This window comes from Centroberyx gerrardi, chromosome 1, assembly GCF_048128805.1.
Source record: "Centroberyx gerrardi isolate f3 chromosome 1, fCenGer3.hap1.cur.20231027, whole genome shotgun sequence".
Classification (NCBI taxonomy): Eukaryota; Metazoa; Chordata; class Actinopteri; order Beryciformes; family Berycidae; genus Centroberyx; species Centroberyx gerrardi.
The window spans coordinates 36,474,145-36,493,706 of NC_135997.1; the positions used below are offsets into that span (position 1 = coordinate 36,474,145).

Below are 19,562 nucleotides of genomic sequence, written 5' to 3' on the forward strand. Positions count from 1 at the left end.
TCCTCTATGTGTTCCTGAGAAGTTCACATTTTAGAGGTGCGAGGTTTTCACCCGACAACAGAGATATGTGGTGTAAATATGCTTCCTGTCTCTCTGTCTGTCTGCCTGTCTGTCTGTCTGTCTGCCTGTCTGTCTCTCTGTCTGTTTGTCTGTCTGTCTGCCTGTCTCTCTGTCTGTCTGCCTGCTTGTCTGTCTGTCTGTCTGTCTGTCTGTCTGTCTGTCTCTCTGTCTGTCTGCCTGTCTGTCTGTGTGTAACAGTTATCTAGAAAGATAAAACCATCTCATCGACAGGTCACTTCAACCTCTGGCTTCACTGAGTTTAATAAAGTTTACTGGAGTCAGATTCAGTTTAAAGGAGAACACCGATGTCACCGAGAGTTATAGCCCGTTAAATTCTGCTAGCGTCTTGTTTACATCTCGCCTAATCATTTTGCAATGCATGCTGTTTGTAATTAGATCTTTTAACATTTTCAAACTTCAAACTTTTCTCTCGCTCTGTGGAAGTTTGTTTTTCATACGGGACAAGAACGAGCGAAGGAGGAAAACGAGCGCTGATATCTGAACTATGCTGACTGTGTGCAGAGAGCTGGACCGCTGCTACTGACTTTTAAAACACCGGTATTATCCTTCAGTAGCGAGACATGCAGGGTGTTGGCGGTGCCTGACGCTGCCGTGGCCCGGGGTCAAAGGTCAGGGAATTAAGACATGATACTTAGTGCATAAACTCTCTCTGGATGTGCCATTCCTCAACAGATTTGCACACATTTCTCCTCCAGAGGACTTCAGAGTGTACGTTCTCCCATATGAACCTCTATAATTTCCAGCTCCGGGGGAAAGAAAGGAGCCTTGATCTCTGATAATCCCCTCCACCATCTTAAGCTCCATTAAAAGCATTCTGCCGGGGAGAAATTAGCATGTGATTGTTGGGGGCTGATGGGAAAACCACAGAGGTCTGTTTGTGTAGGTGACATTTTCACAGCTCCAGTCCCAGCATATGACTGCCGGAGTCAGATTAAGAGTAATACGCAGTTATTGATGTCAAATCCGCATTTTCGCGCAAGACCACGTTAACCTGGACCCAGGGGGCGGGGTCACCCAGGGGTCAAGTGGTTCGGGATCTGCTTGAGCCACTAATACCGGTTCATAAAGAGCAGATATCCCAGAGCGAAGGCCAATGGTGTGAGATTAGTTATGAAGAAGTAATCTACTGGCTTTAACTCAACCTGCTTTTCCATGAAATCTGAATTAGAGTCACAAACTGCACTGAGGGCAGGGGTCAACCAGGGGTCATTCAGGGGTCAACCAGGGGTAAACCAGGGATCAACATGTAGCAGTGGGCCGTAGTGGAAAAAGTACTCAAATCCTTTACTTAAGTAAAAGTTGCAATACCATAATGTAAAAAGTAAAAGTTCTGCTTTCAAAAATTGACTTAAGTAAAAGTATAGAAGTACTAGCAGTAAAACGTTCTTAAAGCTCTATGTGACGGCACATCAGCAGCTGCTCTGGTCAGAATTCACAGCAGCACTCTGTCGATTTTACTGCCGTCGCACTTTGATGACATCAGAGAACAAACAAGCGTGAGCTTATTGATCGGTAAACTCTCCTGACTGCAAACTGTTTGGACACAGAAACTCTCACGAGACTGTGAGATGCTCGGGATAAAATGCTGCATGTGCCGTTGCAGTAGAAGACTACAGTAGAATACTACAATAGAATACTACAGTAGAATACTACTGCAACGGCACATGCTCACAAAAGCTAAGTACAATATTTCCCTCTGAAATGTAGTGGAGTAAAAGCTTAAAAAACAGAACCTCAAAATTTTACTTAAGTACAGTACTTGAGTAAATGTACTTAGTTATTTCCACCTGTAGCAGTGGGAGAGTCGGAATCTGCAACAATGTTGTAACGTCTGAGGAATAGAATAGAATAGAATAGAATAGAATAGAATAGAATAGAATAGAATAGCTATTGGTTAAACAGCTATTGGAGATGTAGTTTGCATTTCTGTGCAGAAAATGTTTCAGGATGTAAAACATCAGCGGTAAACGTCAGGTTTTGGTGTCAGTCCCTCAGAATCAAAGAGCGAGGGCTTCTTTCTAGAGCCGCCATTTTGCACCGAGAGACGTTCAACAATCATACAGGGAGAAATCCATCGTAGAAGAGGAGAGAGACCAGTTTCTCCACCACAGGAGCAGGAGAGAGACCAGAATGCACTGCAGCAGAGAGACAGGTTGGGGTTTGAGGAAGGGCCGACAACTGGAAAAACTCTCGCTATTTCTCTCTCCACCTTTATGTATAACCAACAACTGAATGCAACAAGTCCAGGCCCCTTCTCTGGGTGTTGAAAGGCATTCTGGGAAACGTAGTAAATCACTAACTGCAGTAGAAGCAGACGAGTCAGGTCGAGGGACAGTGGGCAATGTAATGTGTAATATAATGTGAATTTGAGCACATTTTTGCACATTACCTCACAGATTGTTTTTCTTCCTGTTCTCATTTTTCCTCTTATTTGTTATATATTGCATATATATTTTAGATGTATTTATGTTTTACTTGTTTCATACTGCACACATTCTATACATTCGATTTTTTTGTGATATCACACATATTTTTCATTCATTTTTTTTCTGCACCTCACTAAGTTCCTCAGCTACTGCTGCTGTTATCTTGTGTTTCCCTGTCATGCAGCTCGGTGTGAATGAGGACTCAGATATCTGCAGACCTACAGATTGTTTTCAGCAGCCTGTTGTTTGGTTGCTGAATGATGAATGGCTGAACTTGCTCTCATCTTCTATCAAGGAAACCTGACTGGGATCGCTGTGGATGAAGTTCACATCACATACAAGTGGTAAATCTTGCTCACGTTGTTTACCAGCTAACCTTGTTTACTAGGGAGTGATTTCCATGACAACAGCCGACAAACGCTCACACGCGGCGCGCAGTGTCTTACGCCGCCTCGTTCTGATTGGTTTGCGGAGGCAGGACGCCGGACGCTTCTCAGTGTGATCAGCTCATCGCCTCGATCGCCTCGTCTGTCTCTTTAACAGTAACCTGATGCAGAGGTCGTGCCGACCTCTGGGACAAATATTGACTGTCTGTCCTGAGCTGAAATAAAGACTCGATATTGTTGTCTAATCTCACCAGAGACTGAATTTATGACCAGAAACCCTCCAAGTCTCCGCTTCACTTTAGAGCTGAAGGTCGTTTGTCATTTGACTCTCTACAGACGGACAGACTTACCTCGGTCACCAACATTACAAGCAGTGTTGGGCGGTAACAGTAATGTGATTACCTTTTTCAGTAAGGAGTAGTGTAAGGGATTACAGTTTCAAATTCAGCAATTAAATTAGAGTTTCTAATCCCAGTAACGCTCCGTTACTGCGTTACTTAAACCTGAACCCCGTTCAAGCTTTTCTTTTCTCTCCTTTGACATTTTAGAAGTTGTTTTTTTTTCTCCAAATCCCAGTTTGTGTTTTCCTCATCTGTATCTTCAGAACATGCAATGTGAAACTCACAGTCTGCCAACGAAGCACAAAGTAAAGGAATGAGGAACGAAACTAATTACTGCTGCTGCTGAGGAATTAGTAATGTAATGTGATTACTTTTTAAGTAACCTTACACTGGCAGTAATGAGGTCAGAGGTCACAGCAGCCAGATCTAGAGTGATCATGAAGACAGAGAAGTGAGGGAAAAGGTAGAAGGATATTTTCAGGCTGTGCAGATGGAGGACCCCGAGCTGAAGTCTGTTCAGGTTGATGTCATGGCTCTGTTATGCAGCTAGAAATCCATAACTGTTTATCTGAAGGAGGCTGGGTCTGGTTTTATACTTGTGTGGGCAAGGAAACAATAAGGGAGTGTTTTCCCTGCGCAGGGGGCTGGGTTACTATCTTTTCCAGTTCATAAAACATCGTATATTACAGTTGTTTGGCCCGATGTCAGCAGCAGTCACACAGCCAACAGTCAGACAAACATGGAGGCTGCAGAGAAGCGTGAACTCAAACTCCCTGCTGAGCTTCTCAGCCAGGCTTCCTACACTGCAAAAAAATATTTTATCTTGTATCCAAACCTGTCAAGCTTACTTCATAGCATTTTTAGTCAAATTATCTCACTGCCCTGTCAGATAAGCTTGCTGATTTCAATACATTTCACGTGATACATGCCAACATGTCATATGAAATCACCATAAACAATGAGGAAAGTCTTGAAACAAGAAACTTTCTCCAAGACAATTTCACATGTACCAGGTAAATATCTGAAACAAGTTACGTCATCCTGAAAAAAGTCTCCATTTTTGAAAGCAGTTAAATCATCTGCCGGTTCAGTGAGATGATTTCACTAAAACTAATTCTGAAATAAGCTTGATCAATCTGAATACAAGATAAAAGCCCTGAAAAACAGATAAAAGGCTGGAGAGCGTCTCAGCTTCTGATGTTAAAGACAGTTGGGTTGGGTCTTGTAGGCATGAAGAAAAAATGATCCAAGGTTCTCCAAAACAGGTGAAAAAGCCTTTATTCTGTTTGGCTATAGATTATTAAGTTAAAAACGGCCCTCTGGCTTCATCAGGAACCGAACAGACCAACACAGCAAAGGCTTTCTAACCTGTTTTAAAGCACCGTGGATCTTTATTTTCCTCATGACAAGAGAAAATCCCTTGCCAAGCTTGTCATGCTTTTTTGCAGTGTAGAAGTCATATGCCCCCCCCGGCCCTGCCAGCACCCCCCCTCCCTCCTCCCTCCTCCCTCCTCCTCCCCCTCCCTCCCTCCTCCCAGCAGATAGCGCTGGTACGGCTGTTCATCATCAAAAAACCTTCAAAAGTAAATAAAATTCAATGGGGGAACAAATAAAAAAAAGCGAAGCTCGGGCAGGAGGCGAACATTCCCCACGGCGCTGGGAGCTGCCAGCTCTGATCTGCGGGGGTGGAGGAGTTTGGAGGAGTTTGGAGGAGTTTGGACGGCTTGTGAGAGTATTAGAGAAGTGAAAATGGACTCTTGGCTCCGGAGGGACGAGGCAGGATTGGGAAAGAGCGAGCCAGAGGAGCAGTGGTGGTTTCTGGGTAGTTTGCTGCCTGTACAGGCCCGGTCCCAGAAGAACCTACACAGCTACCTCCCAAACAGATAACCTCAATAACATGCTGTGTGTGTGTGTAAGCTGTGTGTGTGTGTGTGTGTGTGTGTGTGTGTGTGTGTGTGTGAGCAGTTGGTTGTGATATCTGACAGCCGTGGAAATGTTCACCTGCTGTTACGCTGCGTTCAGGTTCTATCAGAAGAAGCAGAAGAACAGGAAGAAGAACATGAAGAAGAACATGAAGAAGAACATGAAGAAGAACAGGAAGACATCTTGTTGCTGCAGCTTGGAAGCATTTGCATGTTTACCTCGTTGGAACGCCCACAGTCAAGATGGCGGTGGTACAGTCAACTGTTAGCGTTAACAAGTTACTTTAAAATCAACCATAAACAAACTGCGGCAGGTATCGCTCACTTTCCGAATTGAACTGATAATCTTGATTTTTATTCCTTTGGACTGCCGACAGCTGGAGCTCCATCCAGCTGGACCTGAAACCTGAGACGGGGCTGAACAATCTGCTCCAATCAGAATGCACTCAACCTTTGAAGCGTTGCGTTTTATTGGTTGCCAGATGTGTCACTCAAACGAGGACGTAAACGCCGCTGCCCATGGCTCGGACCAAGCAGAGAACGCAGCCGGCAGCGGCTTGGCCTTGTTCTGGAAGTCTGTCTCGTCCGTTACTTTAAAAAGATTTTTTACATGTTGTGAAGTGACTTTTATTTTCAGGTTCTGCCCACACAGTCTATATAAACTGTTACAAATTGAATCAGTTGCAACATTCGACCTGTTGACATTTCCTCTCTCTGGACAACGAAAGAAAACGCTCCAATCACAGCGAGCCTCGCCTCCTCAGTAGCGCCACTATCGCTACAGGAAACATCAGAGAAAGTCAAAGAGTCAAACAGTCTGGTTTGGACCAGGCAAGAAGACACCAGAGAACAAAAAATCCTACTTGTAATTACAACAAGGAGGTTGAGCTGAACTGTTTTTCCCAGTCAGCAGCTCGTATTTACTGTAAATCCGACGAGACGTGAACGCGGCGTTAGGTCAGCGGTCTCTGACAGTCTGCAGGTTTTCACTCCAACCAAACCCTGCAGCAGCTGAGTCAGAGCCACAGACTGCAGCTGTATGTATATACAGTACATATACATACAACACATGTATGTATATTATCATTTAACAGCCTCATAACACCACTGAAGGTCCAGCTGGGACTAAATACACAGACCAAGTTTTGGGACTAAATTTCATCCCTCTGTCCTTCCGTCCTTTCTTTCTTCCTTCCTTTCATCCTTCCGTCCTTCCTCTCTTCTGGCCTTGTTTCCTTTCTTCCTTGCTTCCTTCCTTTCTTCCTTGCTTCCTTCCTTCCTTTCTCGTATGTTGGAGTCATGTTTGTGTCCAGAACGCCTGCCAGCAAGTAGAGGTCAAAGAGCATCAAACGTGTGTGAATGCGTGCAAGAATGCATGCCAGCATGAGCGTGTGTGTGTGTGTGTGTGTTTGGGTGTGTACGTGCACGTGTGCAAGCGTGCACGTGTGTCTATGGGTGTATTTGCCCCTGACTGACTCTGGCTGCTCTCCTCTTGCCAGTTTGTTTTGCTTCAGTGTGATTTACCTTCTGAGCGGCTGGACGTATGGAGCGCAGCGCTGCAGCCAGCGGGCAAAGTCCTGCTCATAATCTGATTTACAGTGAATTTGATGCGATAAGCTGCAGGCCAGAGAGCAGAGGGAGGCGTGAGAACCAACCAACCTCAGCAGAGAACACCAGCCAGCAGACAGACAGCATACTATCACACACACACACACACACACACACACACACACACACACACACACACACACACACGGTTACAGTGCGTTGCCTCATCCAGCAGACCTGCAGAGGGAGATCAGAGCGCGGTGCTGAAACAGCCCTTAATGGTTTAGTCATAAGTTTCTATCCAGTGGCCCATATTCCTCTATTTAATATTTCAGGCAGCGCTGCCGGCTCTACATTAACACACTATGATGACATTCAGAGCTGAGGAGGTGTAACTCTGGCATCTGTAATGGAGTCAGAGGAGTCGACCGTCTGGACCGTGTGCAGAGAACGCCACCTAGTGGCCACAGGCCGGCTCAGCCTGCTGCCGCCCGGCTCGCACCGGCTCCAGCTGTGTGGTTTAACATGTCGAGTCGCACATTTAGGAAAACTAGAGGAATGCGTCTCGATAATTATCAGCCGCAGATGTAGAAGTATCCAGGCAAAGGCAGAGGGCTACTTTAAAGAATCTAAAATATAAGATAGTTTTGATTTGTTTAACACTTTTTTGGGCATTATTCCATTTGTGTTATTTCATAGTTCTGACGTCTTTACTGTTATTCTAAAATGTGAAAACTAGTATAAATAGAGAAAAATGTGTGTCCAAACTTTTCACTGGTAGTGTACGTTGCTTACATCTATAAATCTGATCAAATGAAGAGCCAACAATGCACATTTACACACGCAGCCCATTTTTCCAATGTTAAGTGTTGGTTTTTCAGTGACAGTTGTTTTAGTTGACCGGAGAGTTGTTTGTCCGCTCATAGAACTGATCTGGCTCTCTGCTCCAAACGATCTGAAGTGTTAATTTAACTCTGACAGTGCGGACTGATGGAAACACTGGCATGGTGTTGATTTTTACACTGAGAGTTAAATTAACACAGAGCGTTTTGTAAATCTGTAAACTGCAAACATCTGTTCATCTGTAAATCAGTTAGTTGCCAACGTACTGTAGCAAGAAGGCTTTCCAGCCAGTAAGAGCAAATATGCTGTATCTGTATATATGTTTTATTTATTGTATTTTTTATCTATATTTTATTCTTTGTTGCTACAAGGACTCAGTTTCCCCACAGGGATCAATCAAGTTCATCTGAGCTTAAACCGAGAGAGGGTCGAGAAATGTATAACGTCAAAAAAAAAAGGGAGAAAAAAAAAGAAAAATTTGGCAAAGTTCCACAGAATCCAACATTACAAGAATGCATTTTGATGTAAATAACCTCACAAGTGACCAGTGGGTTAAAACAGGGAAGGAGTGGAGGGTAAACTTGGTCTACACACATACAGAGGTAAAACATCACAGTGTCATCAAACTGATGCAGGTTATATGAGGATAAGGAAGAAAATAAGCTTTTCTGAAAGTATAATTGATTTCTCTTCATATTGGTGGTTGTTTGCCATATAATGATCACCACCTGGAGGTCATAGTTCACCGTACATTTTATTGACCCAGTCGGCAGTCGGCCTGTGCTGGATGCTGGCTGATAGCAGATGCAGACGTGTCTGTGGTCGTCCTTGTTTGATCCCTACAGAGATGACTTTACAGCCTCCATATAACATTGTATAAGACTCTATAAGACTGTATAGGAGCGGCTGTTGGTTGGTGCTGTTGGATGAGTGTGACGTCGAGGTCAGAGACACAGATGAAAATCCATCGACGCTGGACTTTTATCTGTCAGAAAAATGAGATTAAATTTCGCTTTTATCAAGATCAGCACCACACGACACAGCAGGCCTGATGTGTGTGTGTGTGTGTGTGTGTGTGTGTGTGTGTGTACTTATACTTTCAACTGTTTTCATGTCTCTTTTGGATGTTTTCTTAAATCATGTTTGTGCAGCACTTTGAGTTACATCATTGTATGAAATGTGCTTTATAAATACATGACTTGATTTGATGTGTGTGTGTATGTGTGTGTGTGTGCATGCATGTGTGTGTGTGTGTGTGCGCGCGCGCACGTGCATGTGTGTGCATGTGTTAATGCACGTATGTGCATGTTTGTGTGTGTGTGTGTGTGCACGTGTGCATATGCATGTGTGGGTGCAGTCATGCATCCCTGTGTGTTGTGTATATGTGCAGATGCATGTGTGCATGATCTCATATCACGTGTGTGTGCATGTGTGTTTGTACAGTATGTGTGCATGTGTGCCTGCAAGTGTGTGTGTGTGTGCATTTGTTTGCACTGTGTGCAGGTTTGCTGTTGCAGCACAGCAGGAGTGTAAAGTGCAACTCTGACTGACTGACTGACGTCAGCAGGGTGCGTTTGATTCGCGCTGAGCAGCCCTGGTGGGCGGAGAGCAGAGGGTTTCTTCAGACCCCGAGACTCGGATCGTACATCAAATCAAATTTATTTCATTCAGTGATGCAACCCAAAGCGCTTTACTAATATAACTAAAAAAATATCAAAAAGAAGTTAAAAGTATAAATAGCAACAGTCTAAGTTGCTAAGCCTGGAGCAACTGATAAAACAACTGTTGGATAATGTAATGATTTGTCAAAGTGTAAGAAAATCCCTTAATATAATAAAATCTCAGATAATGTAACAACACAGCTCTTGGCATTAAGTCAAGCTCGTTCAAGGCGTCAGACTCCCCCCCCCCCCCCCCCCCCCCGTTGATGTTCATGGACAGGACGTCAAGGCAGAGCTGTGTTCAGTTCGGTGGCGTTAGGGTGGCATCTGGCATGTCAGCTGTTTGTGGATGATGTCATCCTGACGTCCCGCTGTGATCTCCGATGCGTGAGCGTGACGCAGTCGGGATGAGGATCAGCACCACAAAGTCCGAGGCTGTGGTTCTCTCCCAGAAAAAGGAGGCCTGTCCCATCCGGGTGAGGGAAGCCGCCGGCCCGGGTGGAGGAGTCTTATTCTCCTGTCAGGGTAAGAAGGGCGATGAGATCGAGCGGTCAGGTGAAGAGAGAGCTGAGCCACACAGCAAAGCTCTTGATTTACCGTCGATCTTCGTTTCGATCTTAAGTTTCTCCTCAGGGTGACATGAGGTTTCTTCTCAGGGTGAAATGAGGTTTCTCTTCAGAGTGAAATGAGGTTTCTCTTCAGAGTGAAATGAGGTTTGTCCTCCGGGTGAAATGAGGTTTCTCTTCAGAGTGAAATGAGGTTTGTCCTCCGGGTGAAATGAGGTTTCTCTTCAGAGTGAGATGAGGTTTGTCCTCAGGGTGACAGGATGACGAGGACCTCAGAATTGAGTTGCTGCTCCTCCACATTGAGAGGAGCCAGTTGAGGTTCAGGCTCAGCTGACTGGGAGAACCCAGGCTGACCCGGGACATGCTGGGACTACATCTCCCAGCATGCCTCGGAGGAGGAGCTGGAGGAAGTTTCTGGATGACCTGGATAAGCAGCTAGAAACTGGATGGATGATGTAATAACTTCACATAATTAAATTAAGTGGTGATTATTACTTCATAAGGGGTGTAGCATCATTTTAATTGATGAGGTAATAATAATATTGACAAATCTTTTAATAACTTTTGTTTTTATATTCCATTTACATATTATTACCTCCGTAGTCGATTTTCTTATTACATCATCAGTGCAAAATATGTTACACGCCTTATGAAGTCATAGTTGCTGGTTTATGTAATAATATGATGCTATTATATTATTTGGGAATTTATTATTTATTAACATTTTTATTACAATTTCAACCCATTTAGAGGCATGTTTTATTTTGACTAGTAATAACATTATCAAACAGTTTTTACATTATCAGCTGCCACAAGGCCACATTTATTTGGTTCGTATAGAACAAGCATCATTTCTGTTCTCAGGTGAAAAACTCATAATGCCAATCTTGGTTATTTTCATGTTTTAACTTCAGTTGAAGGATTCCACGCTCCTCTATGGGTTGATGAATTTCTGCCACTCTCGATGTTGAAAAAACCCTTTGAAAACATATTTGACAGATTCAAAACTGCATGGTGGTCAAGCTGAAAACAAGGCTGTTTTTACTTAGTTCCTCAAAAGCTGACATTTGGGAGATACAAGGTTTTCACTGGTCAGCGGCAACATCTGATTAATACGCAGGTGCCAGGCTGTTAAGACATTTCAAAACCAACACCAGCAGTTTAAACTGATTCTGGAGCTGACTGGGAGCCAGTGTGCAGTGACTTTGACATTTCCTACAACATGATCTGTTTCCCTCTATCTTGCAACAGGCAAAGGCTCTCCCAATTAACGATTATGCAAAGATTACGACCGAAGATTAACGACGTAGCCGACAGCGGCGTGCTCTGGTTTATCCAGCCTCGTCGAGCAGGGAGGAAGGTTTCACAACAGCTCACGAAGTCAGGCCGTACGCCTCTGGTCCGAGCCAAGACCTCTGCAGGCCAGGGTCGCGTTTTCCCGAGGTTCATCTCCAGTTGACGCCTGCAGCCTCCTCCCTGTGGAGAGGAGGCCGTCCAGGCTCCAGAGCTGCGGATTACACCACCGAGCCGAGCCTTTCCCCTGAGCTCCGGCCAGCTCTGCCCAGGTTGAGTTAGTTTACCCCCCTAAAGACGGGGAGTTTAGCCGGCCGCTCGCATTACAAAGAGCAGGGAGGGTAATATTTTATTCCGTGTCGAGGGGGCCCGCTTGGAGGCCGGGATCTGGACGGGGCCTTTTGCTGAGCCAGGGTTTTGTCTTGTGTCGAGCAGCGGGAGTTTTTACATCGCCGAGGGGGGTGTAAGTGATTTCAAGCTCAAAGAAAACAAATGACAAAGTGTTGTGGGCTTTGGACGAACACTCGATAGCCACCGCTCTGCTCCTTGGAGGCAGCTGGAGGAAATTATATGGTTCCTCAATAAAGAAACATCCAAACTCCTCAGTCTTTTCTGTTTCTGTTCCTGTCTCTGTCTCTGTCTCTCTGGTAATTTTGGTATCTGTGTGTCTATTTACAACCACAAGGAAAAAGAACTAGACCGACTGCAGATGGACAGAAAAAGAAAGAGAAAGGAATGCAGACAGACAGTTAGAGAGCTGTGTGTGCGTGCGTGCGTGCCGGCGTGCGTGCGGATGTGTGTGTGTGTGCGTGTGTGTGTGCGTGTATGCGTGTGTGCGTGTGTGTGTGTGTGTGTGTGTGTGTGTCCAACGTTTCAAAATACCTCTGGAGAGATTAGTGTGCGATTATCTGTATGTCGCCACAAGATGTCGCCCTTTCTCAATTGAATATAGAATACCCCTTTCGCCGCCATTTTTGTCTCTCTGTGAGTGCCGTAGTTGTAGTAAACATGGCGTCGGACAGTGATAGCGACGAGGATTTTGTAACTTATGGCACCCCTTTGGAGCCTCTAGAAGAAGGTAGGACGTTTTAATAAGTCCATAAGCCGCCCGTTTGCAGGTTAACCTATTGCCAATAGTAATGAATGGGAGTAAATTAGCTGCGATGTCTCCAACAGTTGTCTTAACATGCATTGCTAACGAGCATGCTAATACCAAGGCAATGTTATGTTAGCTTTTCTCACTCGCTAGCCTAGCCCCGATTTGGTACACCAAACTCTATTCAAAATTTTGGCAGTTTAATATTACCTTACATATTGGCAAACTAACATACCGCATATTACATGACTTAAGACCTTTTACGAATTGCTAGCGTCCACTGGTAACTTCGGCATACAAGTGATTCACCCAGCAGCGCTTACTTTAAATAAAATCTCTATTTTTGTGAAGTTGGTTCACACTGCTCGCTACGGCATCACCAAGGTGCAAGTTAACGTTATTTTGAGGGAAGAAGATTGTGGGAAAGCAGGCGAGCCAGTTACAGAAGTTGAAGTTCTATTGAAAGAAATGCTGCTTGGTGTTTTGCATGTATGCCGAATTGAAGAGTGGTCCCTAACTAATCATAAAAGGTCTTAAGTCAGATTCTACCAGGTGTGTATTTTCGCTGACAAACAAGGGAACATTAATTTGCTATGTTTTTTAATGAACTTTGGTGTGATATTGTCTCCCATGCGAGAGCAAGACAGGTATCGGGGCTATCTCTCGTCATCGCGTTATACACACTCTTATTCATGAAACTATGTGAGACTAGTTGCGCTGTATGATATATTGAATATGTTGAGTATGTGGTTATTTACATGTAACTTGTGTGTTTGCTCCAGATGAGCCGTTGAGGAAGCCGGTCCCTCTCCATGAGCAGACGGTGAAGGATGAGAAGGGACGCTACCAGAGGTTCCACGGAGCTTTTACTGGAGGCTTTTCTGCTGGTTACTTCAATACTGTGGGCACCAAGGAAGGTCGGTGGTTCTGCCTCCAAACACCAAGTCACTGTACCTGGCTTACCTGCTCCTACTGTCACTGTGTGGCTGTTGGGTTTGGGAGTGGAGGGCTAACTGGTTGTCCAGGACCTGATCAGGCCTGACCTGCTGCTCAGCTTGAGGTTTTACTACAAAATAATGTGTCCAGTGTTACTTTTTGACTTAGCTGCTCCCCCTCCCCTCACTCACACACAGGTAGTAAAATGCAGATACAAGGAAAATCCCTCCTTATGTAGCCTTACTGCTCAACGTGCTACAAAAAATTACATTTGCAATTTCAACACAACTGTCCATATATCCTGATGTTAACATCTGAATAAGAGCCGTTGTTAAACTGATCCTGGAAGGCTCCAGGAGTGGACCTGGTGGTCTCAGAAGCAGCATTACCCAGCACATCTTCAAAACACTGGACAGGAAACACTGAATAAGTCAAATACTCCTGTGGGACTGGTTATCTGTGGCACGTCACAAACATAAAAGTTTGATCATTCATTCAAAATTTTGCATGTAACTGTTCTGCTGTTCCACCCTCTGTTTGTATGGAAGCTTTTCCTGAAGCGTTGGATTCGCTCACCAAGCAAAACTTATTTCAAAAATGAACAATTTGATCGCTGATCCTGTGTTGTCATCCTCTCAGGTTGGACCCCGTCCAGCTTTGTATCGTCACGGCAACAGAAAGCTGAGAAACAACATGTCAGGCCGGAGGATTTCATGGATGAGGAGGTACTGCCATCCTTCGATAGATAAGTAGATAGATAGATAGATAGATAGATAGATAGATAGATGGATGTTGTTCTCAGTGACTGCATCATCCATTACCACCCAAAACAGACTTACCCAGGTGATGCAGCTGATTCAGACAGAAAAGAGCAGAGTCTGGACGTACATGACGGATAACATGAAACTTTATATTCCCTGTGGGGAAATTTCGGTTGTTGCAGCAGCAAATAGTGGCAGGATGCAGGAAAGGCAAAAAATAAAATCTGTGTAAGAATGGTACAAATTTGTATTAAACACAACAGACAGTGACAACATGAGAACGTCCGATGTGAAGTAAGAAAAAGTAATAAAAGAAATGAGAAAGAGATGACACACTAAAGTAGAAAAAAGTAGAGGAATAATAGAAAAGACAGTTAGAGGTGCTAGCTCAGCAGCATATTGAACAAGTCTAATATAGGCGTGGTGTTAATTGTTTATTTTCCAAACTGCCAAGTAAAAAAAGCAGTCACCACACACCCCAAAGCCTTGATGCAAACAGTTAAAAACTAAGATACCAACATTTGAAAAATCATGAGTTTGTCAGGGCGTTTTGGCGCGTTTGACAAAATGTTGGTGTTTTAATTCAGTAGCTGAAATATTATTTTCCGGTGCTGATGATTCCAGTTCAGTTCCGGCTCCTCATCAGTCAACAGAGACCTACTGCGTTTAAAAGTTTCCACCCAGTAGGGGGCGCTGCAGCAGTAGACAGATCAATCCTCCACCTGCTGTAGAGTTTAAAGTTGGATGAACATTTATTATTCTGCTCTGTGCTGCTGATGGCTCCTGAGAGTTTTATGATTTAGTAAGATGAAGTTTAAGTGGGTTTGAATGTGTTTTAACTCATTTGATTTGATTTGATGTCAATGGCAAAGTCTCTCCACTAACAGTAAGGATATTGTAAGAAACACAAACACTACCGCTCTTGTTTCCATCCAACTGTCAAGCGAATTTTACACAAACTTTTGAAATGTCTCAAAGAATAAAACACGAGTCAAGTGCGTTTCCCTCAGCTGGTTTGAAGTGAATCAGTGTAAAATGTCAACACATCCACCAGAAAAATGACAAGAGAGAGAGTTGATTAGTATTGATCCCGGCCTTGTTGTCCCCGTCAGGACTTGGGCGAACATGGCATCGCCCCCAGAGAGATCACCACCAGCCGGGAGTTCTCCTCCAGCAGGACGGACCCGGCCAGGGAGAAGGCCCGGGCCGTCAGCTCCCTGTCAGCACCCATCCCCGGAGACACCCTGCTGGGGGAGCTGATCGCCCCCGCCAGGTAACAACCACCGGATCAATAACATCCTTTATTACTAATGGTGTTGGTTTTTCATGCATGGAAATAGTATTTAGAATTAAATTTTAGGGATGGGACGATCTGTTTATCTCACGATACGATTCGATTCACAATTCAATTCAGAGTCAGAGTCAAATCAGAATTCTGTTTATTTCTGAGGCACAAATCTTTCTAGCGATGCCATTGGCTGCTAGAATGTAAACAACAATTTAAAAATGTCATTACAAAGTGACAATAATATAATTTGGATGGAGAGCTTGTGAAACTGTGATGGTCAAGAGTCTCATTAGTGATTACTACAGCAGAATAACATGGAGCTGATATCACCATTCATGTTCCTGACAGCAGAATAACATGGAGCTGATATCACCATTCATGTTCCTGACAGCAGAATAACATGGAGCTGATATCACCATTCATGTTCCTGACAGCAGAATAACACGGAGCTGATATCACCATTCATGTTCCTGACAGCAGAATAACATGGAGCTGATATCACCATTCATGTTCCTGACAGCAGAATAACATGGAGCTGATATCACCATTCATGTTCCTGACAGCAGAATAACATGGAGCTGATATCACCATTCATGTTCCTGACAACAGAATAACATGGAGCTGATATCACCATTCATGTTCCTGACAGCAGAATAACATGGAGCTGATATCACCATTCATTGTCACATTTTTGTTCTGTGATATATTGACTTGATATATCGTCCCATTCCTATTTTATTCAGCTTCTTTCAACTGACTGTCTTCTCTTAGAGGCCCAGCGGCCTTTAGAGGGCGGCCAGAAACAGACTGAGCCCATGTGTTTCTCTATGAGGCTGACAGAATGAAGGGCTGTCCGTCTTTTTTCTGCAGCGTTGTCCGTATTTTTCCATACATCAAAAGTTGACAAATGTTAACTATTTTGAACGTTTTTACAATACCTAATTATCCGTTAACTGCTCAGAGTCGGTAAACGTGGAGCTCACCTTTTCTCTCGATTTTCAGAAAAGGCAACTAATTTGACTCTTTCGTTTTCTTTTGTCTGTGAACGAGAATGGCAACAGCAAGGAGCTTTCTCTTGTCAAGATCCACGTTTCTGTGTTTACAGATCATCCACCCGCTTTTTTTAAAAAAACGCCACGCCTCTGTTTCACATTCCACTCAGACAAACAACGGAGAGTGAGGAATCAGTAAACGAACTTCATGCGTTTCAAATGTTTCTGTCCGGCCGCCTCCTCACCCGATTCATCCAGAGAAGCTTCACTTAGCTTCTTAAATAGGAAGATGTCATTCTTGAAGTTATACTCCACAGTAAAAAGAAAAATTTCACGTTATGGAAAAGTTTTGGAACTGAATTGTAAAATAAGTGTGCGGACTCTACTTGGGGCTCTGTTGGTTTTGTGTGTCAGGTCGTCCATCGGGGTGGAGCTGCTGAGGATGATGGGATGGAAGGAGGGCCAGGGCGTCGGGCCTCGTGTCAAGAGGAAAGCCGGCAGGCAGAAAACGGGTACGTTTCACTTCGAGCTTCCAGGTGTTGGATCAGCTGCTTATTGGGTGCAGATGACATCGCTCATTTATATAAATTACAATAAGTTAATTAGCATAAAGACTGTTGGTGCTGTTTCTTCACTGATAATACAATTGAGGTTTTGTGACTTGGACAAATCGGCTGTACTCCAAAACTAATTATGACTTTGCAATGAAATTAACGATTTTTTTGACTCACTAATTAAATTAACTAATAATAAGAATGCAGTAAAAACATCCCTAATTCTAAAAAAGATTGTTAAATATATTGACGGTAGAAATAAACTGTAAGATGACACTGTAATTTGTTTAATCCAAACTTATATCTTTTGTTCTGTTTTTCTTTCCTTGTGTATTAATTTAAAGATCTTCTGATTTGATCCCCTGTGCTTTTTATGCTGTGAAAACTAATTGTGATTTTACCATATAATTGGAATATTATGGCTGTTTTACATGCTGTTATGTTAATAAAGAGCAGTCAAGAAAGTTATTTTTTGGAAGTTTTCATAAACTCGTCTTCCTCCTCCTGATAGAGGGCGGAGCCAGGGTTTACGGCTGTGTGCTGCCCCCTGGCTCGAGGCTCGGAGGATAGGGTACGTGGAACCACTAAAACCCAGTCTGACGGTGCGTTCGCACCAGCATCCAGAAACCTCCGGTCTGTCCGGACCTAGACTCTGGAACGTCGGTTCAGTTCCTATGACCAGACACGACCATTTTTCTAAACAATTTTTTAAACATTTGTTCTAAATTGGATGAAGGATAGGTAGTCATAGAAATATTGAAAGCTCACTGGCAAAGTTTGCAACGACAAAGAAACTGACATTTGTGAATTAATTTTGCCTTTTTAGTATTCTTATAGCCTGATATTCAGATATTTCCCTGAACAGTCTGAAGTTATTTTAATGTCTGACGTATTTACTAACTTTACTCAGGAATGTCGGTCGTTTTTTGACAAAAATATCGTCTTTGCAAAGACAGTCTGTTGGTTAAGGAGGTGATTTCAAATTAATCTGCCGAAACGCCACGAACGGTTCAAACTTAGTCCCGCCCACAAAGGCTCTGATTGGCTCGATTGTTTCTCCACACGAGAACAAGCCGCTGACGAGGGAAACGGCAGACTCTCTGCATCGCTCGACAAATCTGAAGAGTGGAGGGCCGAGATTCAGGAGTCTGGACCGGGATAATTCCTTTGGGTGTTTCCTCATCCTCTCTCCGCCTGGCAGGACGACGCCGACGAGGAGTTTGCCCAGAGAACGTGACCTTTGCCCCCAAAGACGTGACGCCCCTGGATTTCAGCCCCAAAGTGGGGGTGCAGGGTTTGGGGTACCGCGGTCTGGACCCGGGCCGGGCGCTGCCGGGCCGCTCTGCACCACAACACTTCAACCTGTTCAACCTGCAGTCGGACAGAACCAGCCGGCTGTTTGGAGACGCACCGCAACACACACACAGAGGAGGGGTGGCCGGACAGGTGTGTGTGTGTGTGAGAGAGAGAGAGAGAGAGAGAGAGAGAGAGAGAGAGAGAGAGAGAGAGAGAGAGAGAGAGAGAGAGAGAGAGAGAGAGAGAGAGAGAGAGAGAGAGAGAGTAGAGAGAGAGAGAGAGAGAGAGAGAGAGAGAGAGAGAGAGAGAGAGAGAGAGAGAGAGAGAGAGAGAGAGAGAGAGAGAGAGAGAGAGAGAGAGAGACTTCTGTGTGTTGCTGCCTGTCTGTGTGTGTGTTAATGTGTATTTACTTGTGTCTGTGTGTGTGTTTTTGTTTGTGTTAATGTGCACTTGTGTGCGTGTTTTTGTGTGTGTGGGTTTATATGTGTTTGTGTATTTAGTCTTTGTATGTGTGTGAGAGTGTGTCTTTGTTCACATGCATGCACTTATACATGTTTGTGTGTGTGTGTGTGTTAATGTGTATTTGAATGTGTGTGTGTGTCTTCCTGAGCTGCTGCTGTTTTTCGTACGTTTGAGCTGTTTTTAATTGAAGGAAGCCTCTGATTCTGATTCTGATTCTGACGCTGCCGGTGACCTTTGACCCGCAGGCGTTCGGGGTGGGGCGCTGGAGGACGATGATGAAGACGTCTACCAGGAGAGACGCCATGTCCAACTACGACACGGTGCTGGGGGGGGGAGGAGCCGGGCGACGGCCTGTACGGCTGGACCGCGCCGCAGCAGTACACCAAGAAGAGAGGTAGCTCCGCCGGTCCGCGGGCCGCGGCGGGCTGGACAACCCTGAAAGTTTGGGAAATAGAGAAAAATAAAACAAGGCCCTAAAAGGTTTTTTTGAAATGAATGGATGGCCTTGAAAGTAAAATATATCAGCCAAGTTGATCAGTATGCCTCAGCTCTGTGAGGAAAACCCTGTCAGAGATCTGCAGGTTTAACATGAAGACCGTGAGGCTCTACGATGTTTTCTGTAGTCTTTTATCACAGCACGTCTCAAAGGACTTTACAGAGAATGAGCCTAGCTAGATCTAACTGATCAACAATCAATCAGAACAGAATGATATAGGACAAACATCAGGAAGAGCACAAGATTTCAGCAAGATCTGATTCTGATTCTTAACCCAAAACATACCGATTTTGAGTCCTTGAAAGCCCTGTGAGTGTGTAGTTAGTACTACAGTATCCCACAATACTATGTAGTACACTACAGTACTACAGTTTAGTATCATTTCCTCTAAGATTAAACTTTATTGATCCCCTGTGGGGAAATTGGGTCATTGCAGCAGCAAAAAGCAAATAAAAGTAGAATATCCAGTAAATGAGAATAGAGTAAATGGGAGTTATATAAACATACACAACTGACAACTTCAGCACTAGAACATATTAAGTAGAAATCTATGAAAACAATATGGAATATAGCATTCAGAGGATGAATAAAGAATAAGAATTAGGTAAGAAGAA

General features: G+C 44.1%; 1 protein-coding gene across 1 annotated transcript in view; it reads left to right on the forward strand.

The window, feature by feature from the left end:
* Positions 1 to 12,074: 12,074 nt before the first annotated feature.
* gpatch1 (G patch domain containing 1) overlaps positions 12,075 to 19,562 on the forward strand; it is a 20,678-nt gene continuing 13,190 nt past the window's right edge. Inside the window, exons 1-8 of the mRNA XM_078284276.1 lie at positions 12,075 to 12,145; positions 12,946 to 13,080; positions 13,739 to 13,824; positions 14,973 to 15,133; positions 16,555 to 16,652; positions 17,206 to 17,244; positions 17,896 to 18,140; positions 18,698 to 18,846. Coding sequence (XP_078140402.1) covers positions 12,076 to 12,145; positions 12,946 to 13,080; positions 13,739 to 13,824; positions 14,973 to 15,133; positions 16,555 to 16,652; positions 17,206 to 17,244; positions 17,896 to 18,140; positions 18,698 to 18,846 — 983 coding nt within the window. The 5' untranslated portion in view covers position 12,075. The remainder of the gene's footprint in view (positions 12,146 to 12,945; positions 13,081 to 13,738; positions 13,825 to 14,972; positions 15,134 to 16,554; positions 16,653 to 17,205; positions 17,245 to 17,895; positions 18,141 to 18,697; positions 18,847 to 19,562) is intronic.